Below are 17,382 nucleotides of genomic sequence, written 5' to 3'. Positions count from 1 at the left end.
GAATCACTGATCTTACAACGGTGGCAACAGAGGTTTCTTTTTATTATTATACAGAGCTGGTAATAGTTTTATTGTTATCATTAGGGATGTCCGATATTATCGGCCTCCCGATATTATCGGCCGATATTAGCATAAAAATTGATATCGGGAAAATATCGGTATCGGTTTTTGAAAAAAAAAAAAAATCTTTTTTTTTTTTTTTTTTTTTTTGCTTTATAAATAAGTTACAGGAGTTCTTACTGTATATGGTGTGTGTGATATGAAATTTGAGCTTACCCTAATCACAATAATCCCCGCATATATCGGTATCGGTTGATATCGGTATCGGTAATTAAGAGTTGGACAATATCGGTATATCGGTTATCGGTAAAAAAGCCAATATCGGACAACCCTAGTTATCATACAGCCCAGTGGAATGCCTTGCCTATGGATGTGAAGGCCCCGGGTTCACTACTTGTTCTTAGGATTCCTGTTTTTTGTTTTGTTAACCCTTTAAGACCGGGAACGCATCTGTGTCATTTTAAGATTTACTATTCAAAAATAGCAGATCTACAAGCTCATAGCGCGGCACCGAGTGCCGCGCTATGAGCTTGTAGATCTGCTATTTTTTAGAAAAATCATGAAAATGTGTTTGAGTATATATATGCTTTTTTAAAGCGAAAGTTTTTAACTCAAATCTTTGCTTCTGGGGATTTTACAAATGTCTTCTAAATCCTAACATTTTTTTTTTCCTAAAGTTTTTATTTTATTTTTATTTTTTTACTTAAGTTGCTATATTTTCAATGGTTTTCAAACTTTTTTCATGTCAAGGACCCCCAAAATAATATGTATTTGACCGCGGACCCCCTCCCATCTAAAAATATTTTGTTCCAGGGACCCCCAGAAGAAAAGATTTGAGTTCAAAATGATTTGCACAAATGTTCAAGATTTTTCTAAAAAATAGCAGATCTACAAGCTCGTAGCGCGGCACTCGGTGCCGCGCTACGAGCTTGTAGATCTGCTATTTTTGAATAGCCCAAAGAAATCTTAAAATGACACAGCTGCGTTCCAGGTCTTAATGGGTTAACACTGTTTTATTTATTAGTTTATTAGATGTGTGCGCTGTTGTTGTTCTGCTCTTGTTCATTCTGTGTCGAGTGTTTTTATGTTCTCCCTCCTTCGAGCCAACCTACAGTGTCTGGTGGTGAGGCACTCCAGTTGAGTACTGAGTTTAATAGAAGTAGATATCCTTGCTGTTGTCGGGCAGAAAACCTTGTATCTCCATATTTCAACTTTTTTTTTCCCCCTGTAAATGAATACCCTGCTTCGTCATACAAGAGTGTTGCACAAAAGTAGAAAAACTTTAAGTATAAGTACCAAACAAATGTATTTTTTGTACTTTAAGTATATTTTGATGCCAATACTTTTGTACTTTTACTCAAGTAACATTTGTGGTATTGCTACTTTTACTTAAGTAATATATCCGAGTACTTTGTCCACCACTGGTTTCCGGTTTTGGGGTCGGATTTATGTCCGTTATTCCTCCCCCTGAAATGTTGATATCCTTAACACGTGTAGTAATACCTGTGTGTGTGTGTGTGTGTGTGTGTGTGTGTGTGTGTGTGTGTGTGTGTGTGTGTGTGTGTGTGTGTGTCTCTCTCTCTCTCTCAGACCCGGTTGCTGTGCAGGAGACGGCGCGGCTGCGGAGTACAAGTCGTCGGTTCAATTCCCAGACGAGTCGCTGAGCTTCATCAAGTCTTTCCCCCTGATGGACGAGTCTGTGCCCTCCGTTAACCACACCCCCTGCTACACACACACTGCGCACAGGTACACGCACGCACGCACACACACACACACACACACACACACACACACACACACACACACACACACACACACACACACACACACACACACACACACACACACACACACACACACACACACACACCCTGCTCACAAGTACATTGGATCCAATGTAGTTTTTATTTCGTCATAAGCTCCTGTTAATGAAAAAGTTTGAGAACCACTGATATAGAAACATACGTTTTTTTCAAAAAACAGTTAGGATTTAGAAGACATTTTGTAGAATCGGCCTCAGGTCTTTTTTTTTTTTAAACGTTTTGTTTATTCGTTTTTTTTCTTTTACATACTCATAGGTAGTACAGACATTTACTGAAGCAAATAGGCAAATTATCTCCAAACAGTGAAGAAAATAATTAACAGGATAAACTAATATCAGTAAGAAAAAGGATAAATTGAGTAAGATATAAACAACATCAAAACAAAACAAAAACAAACACACAACACTCACAAAAGAAAACAACAACAGACAACAAAACAAATACACAAACGTAAAATCTCCAAAAACATGTATGTATATAGAAAACAGTCCATGGTCTATAAACGCTACGTAGAGTTAGGCACAGGTCATTGAAAGCAATTGTACATGTCAGTGAGGTGATAAGCAGGTACACACCAAGGGTTCATCATACATCAGGTCTAAATGGGTTAATACAAACAAAAAATACAAATTTGAAATATGGAGACATAAGGTTTCTGCCCGACAGCAACGGTAGGCCTTTAGTATACAATATGCGCGTATGCACGCTTCGAGAATGAGGCCCGTCGACTTCGGAAACATGAATATGCATTTATTGAACTTTAAAAAAAAGCAGTGCCATTTTCTTTTCGTTTTCTTCTCCTTTATTTGTGTTTGAATTAGTGATGATTATACAGATTAGTTGTATTGCGTTGCTGTGCAGTTGTCCAGAGGCTGTTTTGCATCACGCCGTTTGTACTGTAGCTGCTGGATTCTGGAGAGAAAAATGATCACAATCTTAATGAGATTATCTGATTAACTAGAGGCATAAACAACTCCTCGGGCACACACACACACACACACACGCACGCACGCACGCACGCACACACACACACACACACACACACACACACACACACACACACACACACACACACACACACACACATGCACGCACACAAACACACAAACACACAAACACAAACAATTACTCATCATATTGCCATCTGTCTGTGTGTGTGTGTGTGTGTGTGTGTGTGTGTGTGTGTGTGTGTGTGTGTGTGTGTGTGTGTGTGTGTGTGACTGATCACTGTTCTAGGGTCAGGTTGACCCAGGTTGCCGTGGATACCATTGCAGGCCCTTTCAAGGATCGGACCGTGTTGTTTCTGGGTTCTGAAGACGGCCGAGTCCAGAAGGTTCTGATCAACTCTCATCCTAACGATACCACCGGACCTGTACTGCTGGAAGATATCACCGTGTACAACCCCACACTGTAAGTGTCTGAATATACTAATAATAATACTGATAATAGTTAGTAATATACTAATGGTTTGGTCAGTCGGTAGAGCACTCGCCTTTCAACCATAAGGACATGGGTTCGATCCTGGGCTGCACCAACTCGGCGCATGAATAGCACGGTTGTGTGGAAAGTACTGGGAGCTGATGGTAGGTGGTGTTGTAAGTTCTGGGAGCTGATGGTTGGTGTTATTTTAGCTACTGGGAGCTGATGGTAGGTGTTGTTGTAAGTACTGGGAGCTGATGGTAGGTGTTGTTGTAAGTACTGGGAGCTGATGGTAGGTGTTGTTGTAACTTAAGTACTGGGAGCTGATAGTAGGTGTTGTTGTAACTTAAGTACTGGGAGCTGATGGTGGGTGTTGTTGTAAGTACTGGGAGCTGATGGTAGGTGTTGTTGTAACTTAAGTACTGGGAGCTGATAGTAGGTGTTGTTGTAACTTAAGTACTGGGAGCTGATGGTAGGTGTTGTTGTAACTTAAGTACTGGGAGCTGATAGTAGGTGTTGTTGTAAGTACTGGGAGCTGATAGTAGGTGTTGTAAGTACTGGGAGCTGATAGTAGGTGGGAGCTGATGGTAGGTAGTTGTTGTAACTTAAGTACTGGGAGCTGATAGTAGGTGTTGTTGTAACTTAAGTACTGGGAGCTGATAGTAGGTGTTGGTGTAACTTAAGTACTGGCAGCTGATAGTAGGTAGTTGTTGTAACTTAAGTACTGGGAGCTGATAGTAGGTGTTGTTGTAACTTAAGTACTGGGAGCTGATAGTAGGTGTTGGTGTAACTTAAGTACTGGCAGCTGATAGTAGGTGTTGTTGTGAGTACTGGGAGCTGATGGTAGGTGTTGGTGTAACTGAAGTACTGGGAGCTGATGGTAGGTGTTGTTTTAGGTACTGAGGGCTGATGGCAGGTGTTATTTTAGCTACTGGGAGCTGATGGTAGGTGTTGTTGTAAGTACTGGTGAGGATTGTCAGGTTTATTGTTAATGTTTCTTAACTCATTCACTGGCAGACTTATTTCAAGCTTGGGGTCCCTCTGCCAGGATTGTGCGATTCTCTTACCTTTTCAAGTAGTCACAGAATATGTATCTCGCTGGGCTCATTTAAAAGAGCCTTAAAAAATCACTTTTCAGGAGGCCAAAAGAGGAGGTAGTACCATTTTCCCGTTAGACAGCCGACCCCACCCCCCCCTGTTCTTGTACATATCTTTCCCCCCTTTTTTATTCCATTGGCTGTACATAGTGTTATATATATATATATATATATATATATATATATATATGTATGTATATGTATGTATATATATATATAGCGGCCCGAACGTCTAGCGTGACGCGTCGTTCACTTTGCAGTGCCACCTTACAGGCACCTCACAGTGTGAGAGAGAGTTTTGTGCTCTCCTAAATCCACGGCAGGCTTTGAAAGTACCCACTTCAGAAAGAGGTGACGTGCATCACCTCTCCAATGACCAAAACCCACTATGGAAGCCGTCGAACTGGTGCGATCTGACGGCATCCTAGAATTTGCAGTGCCACCTTACAGGCACCTCACAGTGTGAGAGAGAGTTTTGTGCTCTCCTAAATCCACGGCAGGCTTTGAAAGTACCCACTTCAGAAAGAGGTGACGTGCATCATATTTATAGGTAGGATGTGATGTCATGCTGTCGTGAGATTACGTCACACTGGCGTTGTGTCCATATTCGGGACGACCGTCTCATCGTGATGTCAGATTACGTCACACTGGCGTGATGTCAGATTACGTCACACTGGCTACATACATACATACTGACAACCGACATGGCGCAGGATTCAAATTGTATATATAAAGATATATATATATATATATAATTTTTTTTGCTGTTTTATTTTTTATTTCTTTGTGTAATGATATTCGAACTGTGGTGCCACTATATATGTCTATGAATTGAATACCAAGGCCCTCATTGGAAACAAGTCCGCAAGGACTTTTATGAACGGACCTGTTAGACAAAGTATTTTAAATGTAAATGTGTTGTTTTACATTCTTTTGCCTAATAAAATATTCAATCAAAAAAAAAAAAAAGATTGATCCCCTGATGGTTGCTAATCACTGAGGGTTTTCAGGTGTGGTTTCACAAATGTCAACGAGGTCATCGCGACCTCGTTGACATTTGTTGTTTGATGTTTGAAAATAGCATGTTTCACAAAAAAATACATAGCAAAGCACAGGAAAACAGGACAAAAAAAAATGTAGATTTTGGTGTATCGTTAATGTCTCTTAACGAGTAACATTGTTCCAGGTGTATCGTTAATGTCTCTTAACGAGTAACATTGTTCCAGGTGTATCGTTAATGTCTCTTAACGAGTAACATTGTTTCCAGGTGTATCGTTAATGTCTCTTAACCAGTAACATTGTTTCCAGGTGTATCGTTAATGTCTCTTAACGAGTAACATTGTTCCAGGTGTATCGTTAATGTCTCTTAACGAGTAACATTGTTTCCAGGTGTATTGTTAATGTCTCTTAACGAGTGACATTGTTTCCAGGTGTAACGTGGCGGGTCAGGAGGACAGGAGCATCATGGGATTGGAGTTGGATAAGGAACACCATGCGTTGTTCGTAGCGTTCAGCGGCTGTGTGATCCGAGTTCCACTGAGCCGATGTACACAGCATGGTACCTGTAGGACGTAAGTACACCAAATACTACTATATGTATTAGATGTACACAGCATGGTACCTGTAGGACGTAAGTACACCAAATACTACTATATGTATTAGATGTACACAGCATGGTACCTGTAGGACGTAAGTACACCAAATACTACTATATGTATTAGATGTACACAGCATGGTACCTGTAGGACGCATGTACATTTTAAATGGTTACATTATTCGTAAGGAACATGCATTTTAATTAGTTAAATTATTTGTAAGGAACATGCGTTTTAATTGGTTAAATTATTTGTAAGGAACATGCATTTTAATTAGTTAAATTATTTATAAGGAACATGCATTTTAATTAGTTAAATTATTTGTAGGGAACATGCATTTTAAATGGTTAAATCATTAAGGAACATGCATTTTAATTAGTTAAATTATTTGTAAGGAACCTGCGTTTTAATTGGTTAAATTATTTGTAAGGAGCATGCATTTTAAATGGTTAAATCATTAAGGAACATGCATTTTAATTAGTTAAATTATTTGTAAGGAACATGCATTTTAATTAGTTAAATTATTTGTAGGGAACATGCATTTTAAATGGTTAAATCATTAAGGAACATGCATTTTAATTAGTTAAATTATTTGTAAGGAACCTGCGTTTTAATTGGTTAAATTATTTGTAAGGAACATGCATTTTAAATGGTTAAATCATTAAGGAACATGCATTTTAATTAGTTAAATTATTTGTAAGGAACATGCATTTTAATTAGTTAAATTATTTGTAAGGAACATGCATTTTAATTAGTTAAGTTATTCGTAAGGAACATGCATTTTAATTAGTTAAATTACGTGTAAGGAACATGCATTTTAATTAGTTAAATTATGTGTAAGGAATGGTTAAATCATTTGTAGGTAAGGCACATACATTTATGGGATGGCCAGCAACTGCTGAATGTATAAGCTGAACTTTTCATGGGTACAAATGAGGTTTCACAACCATGTCACCACCCTCATGGCTCTGTACTAGTGTATTTTCTGTTTTCTGTTATTGTGGGCAAAGCTTTTTGCTGAAAATAGCCGATCGACAAGCTCACAACGCGTTTAAGTGGTTAAAAGGGAAATAAACAGGCTTTCCAAACGGTATTAAAGTTGTTGCCAAGAAGCATTGTTACAGTAGAGAAATAATCTACTGAACACACATTTCTGAACTTTTTGTTAGATGTTGATATTATGTACTGTACAACAATATTACACATGTATTGTCTAGCATATCTATGGATGTGTGTGTGTGTGTGTGTGTGTGTGTGTGTGTGTGTGTGTGTGTGTGTGTGTGTGTGTGTGTGTGTGTGTGTGTGTGTGTGTGCGTGTGCGTGCGTTAGATTAGATGTGTATTCTCTCTCTCTCTCTCTCTCTCTCTCTCTCTCTCTCTCTCTCTCTCTCTCTCTCTCTCTCTCTCTCTCTCTCTCTCTTCTCTCTCTCTCTCTCTCCCCAAATTCAATTCAATTCTATTTCAATTCAAAGGAACTTTATAGGCATGTAGGCAAAGGTAACTTGGTAAAGAGCTTTTGAAGCAAATTGCGGCACCTTATCAAGGTTTAGCAGTCACTTGGTGGAAAACATTTTAAGATGAATAGCGGGAGTTTTTCCAATGTATTTGAAATAGCCCACCCCCCCCCCCCCCACACACACACACACACACACACATGCACACACAAACAAACACACACGCACACACACAAGCTGTTTAAAAAAAAAAAAAAAAAAATGTAGTTGGTCGCATGTACAATAGCTCTCTCTCTCTCTCTCTCTCTCTCTCTCTCTCTCTCTCTCTCTCTCTCTCTCTCTCTCTCTCTCTCTCTCTCTCTAGTATGACAGTCTGACATTTGCTTACACATCCCAATGGACTTGGTCAATATAACACTAACACACACACACACGCACGCACGCACGCACGCACGCACGCGCGCGCGCACACACACACACACACACACACACACACACACACACACACACACACACACACACACACACACACACACACACACACACACACGCGCACTTCCATGTTTGTACACGCCAGCAAGTGTTAAGGAAGAACAATTGTCGTCACTCTAATTATTTTCTCCTCTCTCTGTGTCTCTCTGTCTCTCTGTCTCTCTGTCTGTCTGTCCCCAGGGCCTGTCTGTCCTCTCGCGATCCATACTGCGTCTGGCTGCGGAGCGGAGGCTGTGCCAACATGGTGTCTGGGCTGAGGTGTGTTTAATGTTTAACGCAATTAACCCATTCAATCCGGGAACGCATCTGTGTCATTTTAAGATTTATTTCTGCTATTAAAAAAATAGCAGATATACAAGCTCATAGCGCGGCACCGAGTGCCGCTTGTAGATCTGCTATTTATTTTTTTTATTCGTGAAAATGTGTGCAAATCTTTGAATATATATTTTTCAAAGCGAACATTTGTAAAATATGTTGTTCCTGGGACCCCCAGAAGCAAAGATTTGAGTTACAAATGTAAAAATATATATACATTCAAAAAGATGCGCACACAATTTCACGGTATTTCTTTTTAAGTGTGCTGCGCTATGAGCCGGATTGAATTGGTTAAATTACATTATTCCATACAGCCGTGGTCCTACAATCTACAATGCAGGCGTTTAGCGGACTCTTATTATCTAGGGCGATAAGGCACGGTAATCAGATAGTATACGTCGAATGCAGAGAGACAGTGTGGTGTTGTTGTGAGCTTGTAGATCTGATATTTTAACTATTTCAAAATGTAGATTTTTTTAAAATAACATTAAAAAAGGAACGGAACTTTGGAACACAAGGTTTCCACCCGACAGCACCGATGTCCAACTGAGCGCTGTGGGAGGCGCGACGGATCAGATTAGATCAAATCTGATTGGATGCGACGTGATCTGATTACGTGTAATCGCGTTACGCGAGTTGATTTGTTTATTGAAGCTGTGCTCAACTTTCCACCGTTTAACCCTTTAATACCTGGAACGCATCTGTGTCACTTTAGCTTTCTTTGGCTATTCAAAAATAGCAGATCTACAAGCTCATAGCGCGGCACCGAGTGCCGCGCTATGAGCTTGTAGATCTGCTATTTTTGAAAAATCTTGGAAAAAATATGTTTTTGATTTTTTTTCCCAAAAAACTGTTAGGATTTAGAAAACATTTTTAAGAATCACCTCAGGTCTTAAAGGGTTAAATCAGTGGCTCTCCAACCACGTGGGCTCACAACGTGTGGGATCTGCTGTTTCGTATCGGGGACTTCGGGGATGGAAATCGTTATAGCCTCATAGCATAATTGTCTAACTCACTTTTTTGTCAAGTTGTCATTTTTGCCTAGCTCTACTCTCCTAACACTGCGGCATCATTGTGCCTTATTTCCTATGTCCTAAGCCACACATGGGCAACATACCTGACCCTTTGACCATCTCAATCCGGCCCTCGAAGTCCTCAAAGAAAAACAAAATTATCCCCTAAAATTTTACATCTTAAAAGGCAGCATTATGTTAGCCCATTCCTGAGGCCGATTCTACAAATGTCTTCTAAATCCAAACAGTTTTCTGAAAAACGTAATGATATGTATTTCCCTGCGGACCATCTCAAAATATTTTGTTCCAGGGACCCCCCCGAAGCAAAGATTTGAGTCAAAAATGTTGCTTTAATAGAATATATATTCAAAGATTTAGACACATTTTCAAGATTTTTCAAAAATAGCAGATCTACAAGCTCGTAGCGCGGCACTCGGTGCCGCACTATGAGCTTGTAGATCTGCTATTTTTGAATAGCCAATGTGTAAAATAATGCTTTTTAGCTCAAATCAAAAGATGACACAGATGCGTTCCAGGTCTTAATGGGTTAATGGATTTTGTAAAATGAATTTAACTCGACATTGAAAAATGTACCATTTGAGTACATACCTGCCATTCCATATTCCATCCTTATGTACTCAAATGTTAAATATTTACGTATAATGTAACAGTGAAAGAGTCATGGATCCATATCCAGGGGTGCAATGCTCAGTAGACGGGGTTGCACGCCGAGCAACCACTTATTTGTCTAGGGGGACGCGCAGGCGCACGCATAGATTTAAAACTACTTTAAATTCACACTTCATCAAAGTTTACAAAGGCTCCCGACTCACGCCAGGTACATTAACATAGGAATTAGCCTATATGCATATCAATTGTCCATTGTGTGACCTGTACTGTAGGTGTTAAGCGACGTGCGCGTCACGTCATTAAAATAGAGAGCAACCACTTCTCAAATGAGCATAGCATCACTGTCCATATCTATAACATAATGCAATGGGCCCCATTTTGCACGGTGTCTTATGCCTATAATTATGACTAATCTTATTAGGCATTTTTTATTATTTTGGAAAACCTTTTAAAATTGTGAAAATAGCTGATCTACTGTACAGCGGCATGTAGTGAGCTTGTAGATGGGCTATCTTCACTAGCCGATATTTTATCTATCTTATTAATGCAGTTTTAAATTCAGCACTATGTGCTTAAAGTTTCAATTCAATAATTCAATGTGTGGCCCTTCATTCACTTCATCAAAGTCAGTATGGCCCCCTGGAAAAAAATGTTGCCCACCCCTGTCCTAAGCCAATCAGAATGCTTGTTACATTCCAAAATGACTTGTGAAAGTGCTTTAACGTCAACTTTTTGACTTAGGCAGAAATTCTGCATTCTGATTGGCTGAGGACATACAGGCAATAACGCAGGATGAATCAGCAGTGTTAGGAGAGTAGAGGGTTTTTTTTTTCAACATTTTAATCCCACGATTTTGTAACCCAGTGTCTATTGCCTAAGCATGTAATCATGGGTTCTACTCTCCCTCTGCCAGCCTGGGGAGAGCCCCGAACTGAGCTCCTGCCTCCTTCAATGCATGAGGAGCTACACTAGCAAGCCGTTTCTTATCACCTGACAGGGGGGGGGGGGGGGGGTTCCCCGGTAGGACGTACTGTAGCGTGTGGAAGGAACACGTTATTCCAACCAGTTCCTTTCCCCTCCATCAGGCGCCCCGGCTGACCAGGGGGAGGCAGTATAGAGACCAGGATTACTGCATGTTTTTTTGTGAGGGTACCTAAGGGGAGAACATGCAAACTCCACACAGAGAGGCCCTTTCGCCAACCCCACCTAGGCTATGGGCAGGAGAGTAGAGTTAGGCAGATATAAACATGACTTAGGAAAAATGCTGAAGTCATCTACTGTAGGTGACTTACGGTGCATTTTAACAGCGGGCGATTCTTGGGCGATGCCGGGCGACGTCGCCCAAAATATAAAGAAAGTCTATGAGAGCCGGCAACTTCGGGCGATCGGGCGAAGTGGGCGGGGGGGCGATGAAAGATGGATTTTCTTTATCTTTTTGGGCGACGTCGCCCAGAGTTGCCCGCTGTTAAAACGCAGGGTCAGGCAGAAAGAGATTTTGTTTTGTTTTGTCTCTCCTGAAAACCTGAAAAATATGAGTTAGGCAATTATGCTATGAGGCTAATGAAACGTGCCTTTTGCTAGCTCTGGCTCATTTTACATGGATGTGAAAACTGAAATTGAGATTAATGTACACTGTCCCTGGTAAATAAATACATAAATTAAGTTTTTGGCTATTTTCAATGTTGATGTCCTCACAAGTATAGTAATACACAGTAATGGAAGAAGCACTCATTTTGTTCAAAAGTATCAATACAGCAATGTGGAAACACAAGTAAAAGTGCGGTATTAAACATGTACAGTACGTGGGGAGGAATCAATTGGCATAACTGTGTGTGTGTGTGTGTGTGTGTGTGTGTGTGTGTGTGTGTGTGTGTGTGTGTGTGTGTGTGTGTGTGTGTGTGTGTGTGTGTGTGTGTGTGTGTGTGTGAGTGTGTTTGTGTGTGCAGAGAGAGAGAGAGAGAGAGAGAGAGAGAGAGAGAGAGAGAGATTAGTGTTGAATATACATGAAGAGACAGATGTAGGTAATTGTTTATTGTTCTGGCTCGTTAACTTATTGAGTTTCTCTCACACATCCCTGAATAAGCTTTGATTTTTATAGCTTCCACAGGTGAATGGAGTCAATCAGCATGTAAACGCACGTTTGGCTTTGGGTTTGTAATTATTTTATTGTCGTATTGATTCACACTCTCTATGCTTCTGGTTTGACAGCAGGAATGGTTGATTTGGTTTGTTTTTCCTGTTGTTGACATCTTTCTATTGATTTCTCATGCTGTGTTTTATCTCTTTTAAGATGTGCCTTTCAAGAAGATAGTTTCATAAATTCTTTCTCACTGTCTGTCTGTCTGTCTGTCTGTCTGTCTGTCTGTCTGTCTGTCTGTCTCTCTGTCTGTCTGTCTCTGTAGGACCGGGTTTGAGCAGGACATTGACGGAGATCAGCCGCTCTACTCTGAAACTTGTCATGGTAGGACCAGTGCGTGTGTGTGCGTCTTGGCTGCCGCAGGACACATTTTCTACATCAAGCACATACATACAACAGCATAAATAGATTGGGGAATGCATCTCAGATGGATCTAGATTGAATGTATTTCAGACAGATCGTGGAGATTGCAGTGGTGGACAGTAACTAAGTGCATGTACTCAAGTGCTTTACTTAACCCATTAAGACCTGGAACTGTGTCATTTTTAGATTTGAGCTAAAAAGCATTATTTTACACTTTGGGCTATTCAAAAATAGCAGATATACAAGCTCATAGCGCGGCACCGAGTGCCGCGCTACGAGCTTGTAGATCTGCTATTTTTGAAAAGTCGTGAAAATGCGTGCAAATCTTTGAATATATATATTTTTTAAGCGAACATTTGTAACTCAAATCTTTGCTTCTGGGGGTCCCTGGAACAAAATATTTTGATGGGGGTCCGCGGCCAAATACATATCATTTTGGGGGTCCTTGACATGAAAAAGATTGAGCACCACTACATATGTTTTTACGTCATCAGAATACTGTTGAGATTTAGGAGACATGTAGAATCGGCTTCAGGTCTCAGTGGGTTAATTACAATTTTGAGGAATTTTTACTTTACTGGAGTAGATCCATTCTTCTATACTTTTACTTCTGCTCCACTACATCTCAGAGGCACATATTGTACTTTTACTCCACTACAGTTATTTGAAAACTTTCGTGACTAGTTACTTTGTAGATTTTGATTATTATTACAAAACATACATTAACCACGTCAGCCCCATGCAAACTTTGGCTATTTGAAAATAGCCGATCTACAAGGCGACTTGTTGTGAGCTTCTAGATCTGCTATTTTCAAAAGCCTTTTACACATTTCAGATGGAAAATTCTGCATCACTAGTACTTTTGTACTGTATTTCAGACAGATCACGTAGATTGTATTTCACATAAATAATGTAACGGATGATGTTGATATGAAATTATTTGTGTGATTGTATTGTTTCCAGATGTGATGACGACTACTCACAACCACGATAACGCAGACTCTGCTTATGGTAGGAACATGTCTGTCTGTCTGTCTGTCTGTCTGTCTGTCTGTCTGTCTGTTCAGTTTTTCAGTTTAATTTTTTAATTTTTTGTGTGTGCCATTTTTAACCCCATTAATGAAGGCAAAACTATGTGATCTACAAGCTCACAGCGCGTCGTGCTGCAGTGCATTCATTGTGAGCTTGTAGATCTGTGATTTTTGGTAAACAACGCTGGTGCGCCACTAAGTATAAATCAGGCTTAACTCCACTAAACTTAACCTCTAAATGTCTAATCCTAACCAGAATGTTTTGCTACTTGTTAGCCTATTTTCTCTTTCTTTTTTTTACTACCATCAAACAATTATTCAAATCACTTATTTGTTTTTACTATACTAGTGGGGTCTGATTTTACTGATTTATTATTAAAAAAAATTAACTAAATAATGCTGCGCACATATATTATATATCATTTGTACAATTCCCAGAATTTCCCAGCATAACATTTGGTGAGGGCTTAGCCTACCCTAGCCTTCATTACCCGCCGCCTATGACTTACACTCTTACAGATTCAAACACCTGATTGTATCTTTCCTGGATGAGATCGAGTGTGCATTAGAGTGTGAGAGAGAGAGAGAATGTTTGCTAATGATAAACATGATTGGCTCAGACAATGAGGACTGATGAGGCAAGGTCAGGAAATGACAACACAACAAACACACACACACACACACACACACACACACACACACACACACACACACACACACACAGAGAGACAGAGTACGTGTGTGTGCGTGCACACATACATACGCATGCAAATTGAAAATCTTTATTGAGCGATTAAAGGTATCGTCTGTACACGTGACGTAGAAAAAGGTTCAACACAATTCAACTTGATGCAGGTGTGTGTGTGTGTGTGTGTGTGCGTGCGTACGTGCGTGCGTGTGTGTGTGTGTGTGTGTGCGTGCGTCAGGTATGAGTTCGTGACCTTTAGGAGAGCACATGAGTCTGTTGGCAATCAAGTCACACACAAACACACACACACACACACACACACACACACACACACACACACACACACCACTAATTTACACCTCGATAATCACGAGGGGAAGAGAGACACACAGGGAAGCCGTCTCTCTCTCCGCCTGTCTGTCTCATTCTGTTCTTTGTTGAATCTATCTATCTATCTATCTATCTATCTATCCATCAATTAGGGGTGTAACGATTTAACAGCGATACGATACACATCACGATACATTGTTGACGATACGATACATGGGCGACATTGGTTCATTCATGACAATATGACGCGATTCAATGATTTAAAATCAATGCAGTAACTATTTAGCAAAAGAAAAAATGTGAAATGTGAAAAATGTGAAACGTGTGGATAGTGCAGGTCTTTGTTAGGGGGAAATTTGTTATTATGGATATAAATAAGTAAACACAGTGATTCTCTTGGCAAATACATGGATGGACATTGGACACGGACCAACCCACACCTTGACATGAACACGGAGAATACACACATGTGTCGATAGACCAAGTGTAGCGATATGTCATGGAAAAGTAATTAAACCCCTCTTTCTCCTTTTTTCCACTTAAAATGGCTAAATACAACGCACAAGTACTTCGTATCGATACAGTTGATTATTTGCATTGCAAAACGATTCGGTGCGATACAAAGTCAAGCGATACTCTATTTTGCTGTTTGCATATCGATATAGCTGGATCGTTGAAATTAAAATTGATGCATAGATGCAGTTACTGTATTACACCTTACTGTCTGTCTGTCTAAATGTATCTATCTTAACCCATTAAGACCTGGAACTGTGTCATTTTTAGATTTGAGCTAAAAAACATTATTTTACACTTTGGGCTATTCAAAAATAGCAGATCTACAAGCTCATAGCGCGGCACCGAGTGCCGCGCTATGAGCTTGTAGAACTGATATTTTTGAAAATTCGTGAAAATGTGTGCAAATCTTTGAATATATATATATATTTTTAAGCGAACATTTTTAACTCAAATCTTTGCTTCTGGGGGGTCCCTGGAACAAAATATTTTGATGGGGGTCCGTCAACATATAATTTGGGGGGTCCTTGACATGAAAAGGTTTGAACACCACTGATATAGAAACATACGTTTTTCAGAAAACTGTTGAGATTTAGGAGACGTGTAGAATCGGCTTCAGGTCTCAATGGGTTAACTCATTCACTGCCAGGAATTAATTAATTAATTCCTCCGTCTACCGTCCCCTTGCCAGCGAAAAGAGCGATTTTACTGTAACTTTGAAAAATCGTGGAATATTCTCCGTGACCTCCGTCCTCACGGAGATCGGCTCATTACACGCTGGGGGTCTGGTTGTATAGGGGGGGGACAAAAATGTCTCCATTCCAGAGCTATGGCCGTTTGAATGTGGCTCTTTTTTTGAAAAACACTCTCTCTCTCTCTCTCACCCCTGTGCTTTGTACAAACAGCTACATTATTATAGCGAAAGTATTCAGGAATAAATTGTCTGTCTGTCTCTCTGTCCTGTCTGTCTGTGTCTGCTTGTCTGTCTGTCTGTCTGTCTGCCTGTCTGTCTGTGTGTGTGCCAGGCGTGCGTGGCCTAGCGGACATGGAGCTGCGTTGGGGCTCCAGCGTGCACTACACGCTGCTCGTGGCCTGCGTCCTGGTGGCGTTCCTCCTGGGCGCCGTCCTGTCCGGCCTCCTGGTGTCGTGTTACTGCGGCCGCGGCGGCGGCTCCTCCCACCGCCACCGCCGCGGCGGCGGCGGCAGGCTGGGCAAGGACGACCCGGAGGCCGCCCTGCCGCACGCGCTGTCCCTCCGGTCCCTGGCCAAACTCAACGGACTGGCCAAGGTGAGTCCCCCATCCACTGTCGAACGTGGATGTTTGGTGTAGTGCAGGGGTCTTCAACAGGGGGTCCGGGACCCCTAGGGGGTCCTCAGAGTTACTACACGGGGTCCGCCAAATCTTTGTGTGATAAGATTTTTTATTTTACCTATTTTTTTCTATTTTTTTCTAGTTTTTTTCTAGTTTTTTTCTAGTTTTTTTTTCTAGTTTTTTCTTTCTAGTTTTTTTTACCTAACATTGTTTATGTCCCTCAAACGTTTTTCAAAAGGTTTGAGCCTCAGATATACTCATTCCAACTAACTTCTCTCTGGCTTATAAAGCACTTTCACCTGCAATACCACATTGTCCTGTTTGGCACGGGGCGCTATTGAGACAGTTTGTATGCATGTTATCTCCTGGTTCTGTGTGGAAAAAGTAAAAAAACGGGAGGAATTGTTCAGTTTGGCCTGTTTTTAGACCAATTTACAGAAAACCCCAGATTTGCTGTGAAAGCCTGAGTGTTCAAACTGGGCTATTTTTGAGGATAGAAGAGAGGTAGGGGAGACCAAAAACACACAAAAAAGAAGATTAAGTTAAAATTCATGGTGTAGCCAAAAAATATAGCAGATCTACATGCTCACAACGCCTCGCAGCACGAGGCGTTGTGAGCTTGTAGATCGGCTATTTTTTGGCAAAGAGGTGTTTGATGTAGAGGTAAAAAAAAGAGCAGACCAAGTAAACAAAAAAAGTTTAATCTGAAACACAATTTTTATACAATATAGAGGGGGTCCCTGCTTCATCTCTCTCTCAGCTAGGGGGTCCCTGGCCTGAAAACGTTGAAGACCCCTGGTGTAGTGGTCTAATGCTAAGCCTGGGATCCAGACTGCTCCGCGTACTATCGGTGGATTTTGTTTCTCACTCGCTATACAGTCTGGAAAGCCTCCTGTCTCCGTGCACCAACGAGTGAAAACGACTCGCGGCTTCTGATTGGTCTGTATAGTGCGCAGCAAAACATCCTGAAGGGGGGCGTCAACAAGTTTCATTTGGTAGCGCGGCCATCGTGGTGGGTCATAAACAGGTTGACTTAACACATTGGCTGCCATCTTTTTTTTCAGACTTTTTCCAATGAGAAAAAAAAAGTACTTAGGAGCCGAGATACAGA

At 40.8% G+C, this 17,382-nt stretch overlaps 1 protein-coding gene across 1 annotated transcript in view; it reads left to right on the top strand.

Annotated features, from left to right (window-relative positions):
- Nucleotides 1–17,382, top strand: part of LOC311061174 (semaphorin-6C-like) — a 139,306-nt gene that overhangs the window by 110,028 nt on the left and 11,896 nt on the right. Inside the window, 7 exon segments of the mRNA XM_084079731.1 lie at nt 1,651–1,806; nt 3,120–3,293; nt 5,830–5,970; nt 8,120–8,197; nt 12,300–12,358; nt 13,361–13,408; nt 15,985–16,247. Of these exon segments, the coding sequence (XP_083935857.1) occupies nt 1,651–1,806; nt 3,120–3,293; nt 5,830–5,970; nt 8,120–8,197; nt 12,300–12,358; nt 13,361–13,408; nt 15,985–16,247 (919 nt within the window).

The sequence above is a fragment of the Gymnoscopelus microlampas genome (assembly GCF_963454915.1).
Source record: "Gymnoscopelus microlampas genome assembly, chromosome: 15".
In the NCBI taxonomy this organism is placed as follows: Eukaryota; Metazoa; Chordata; class Actinopteri; order Myctophiformes; family Myctophidae; genus Gymnoscopelus; species Gymnoscopelus microlampas.
Note: the sequence above shows the minus strand (reverse complement) of the source record. Positions and strands in the feature narration are given on the sequence as shown.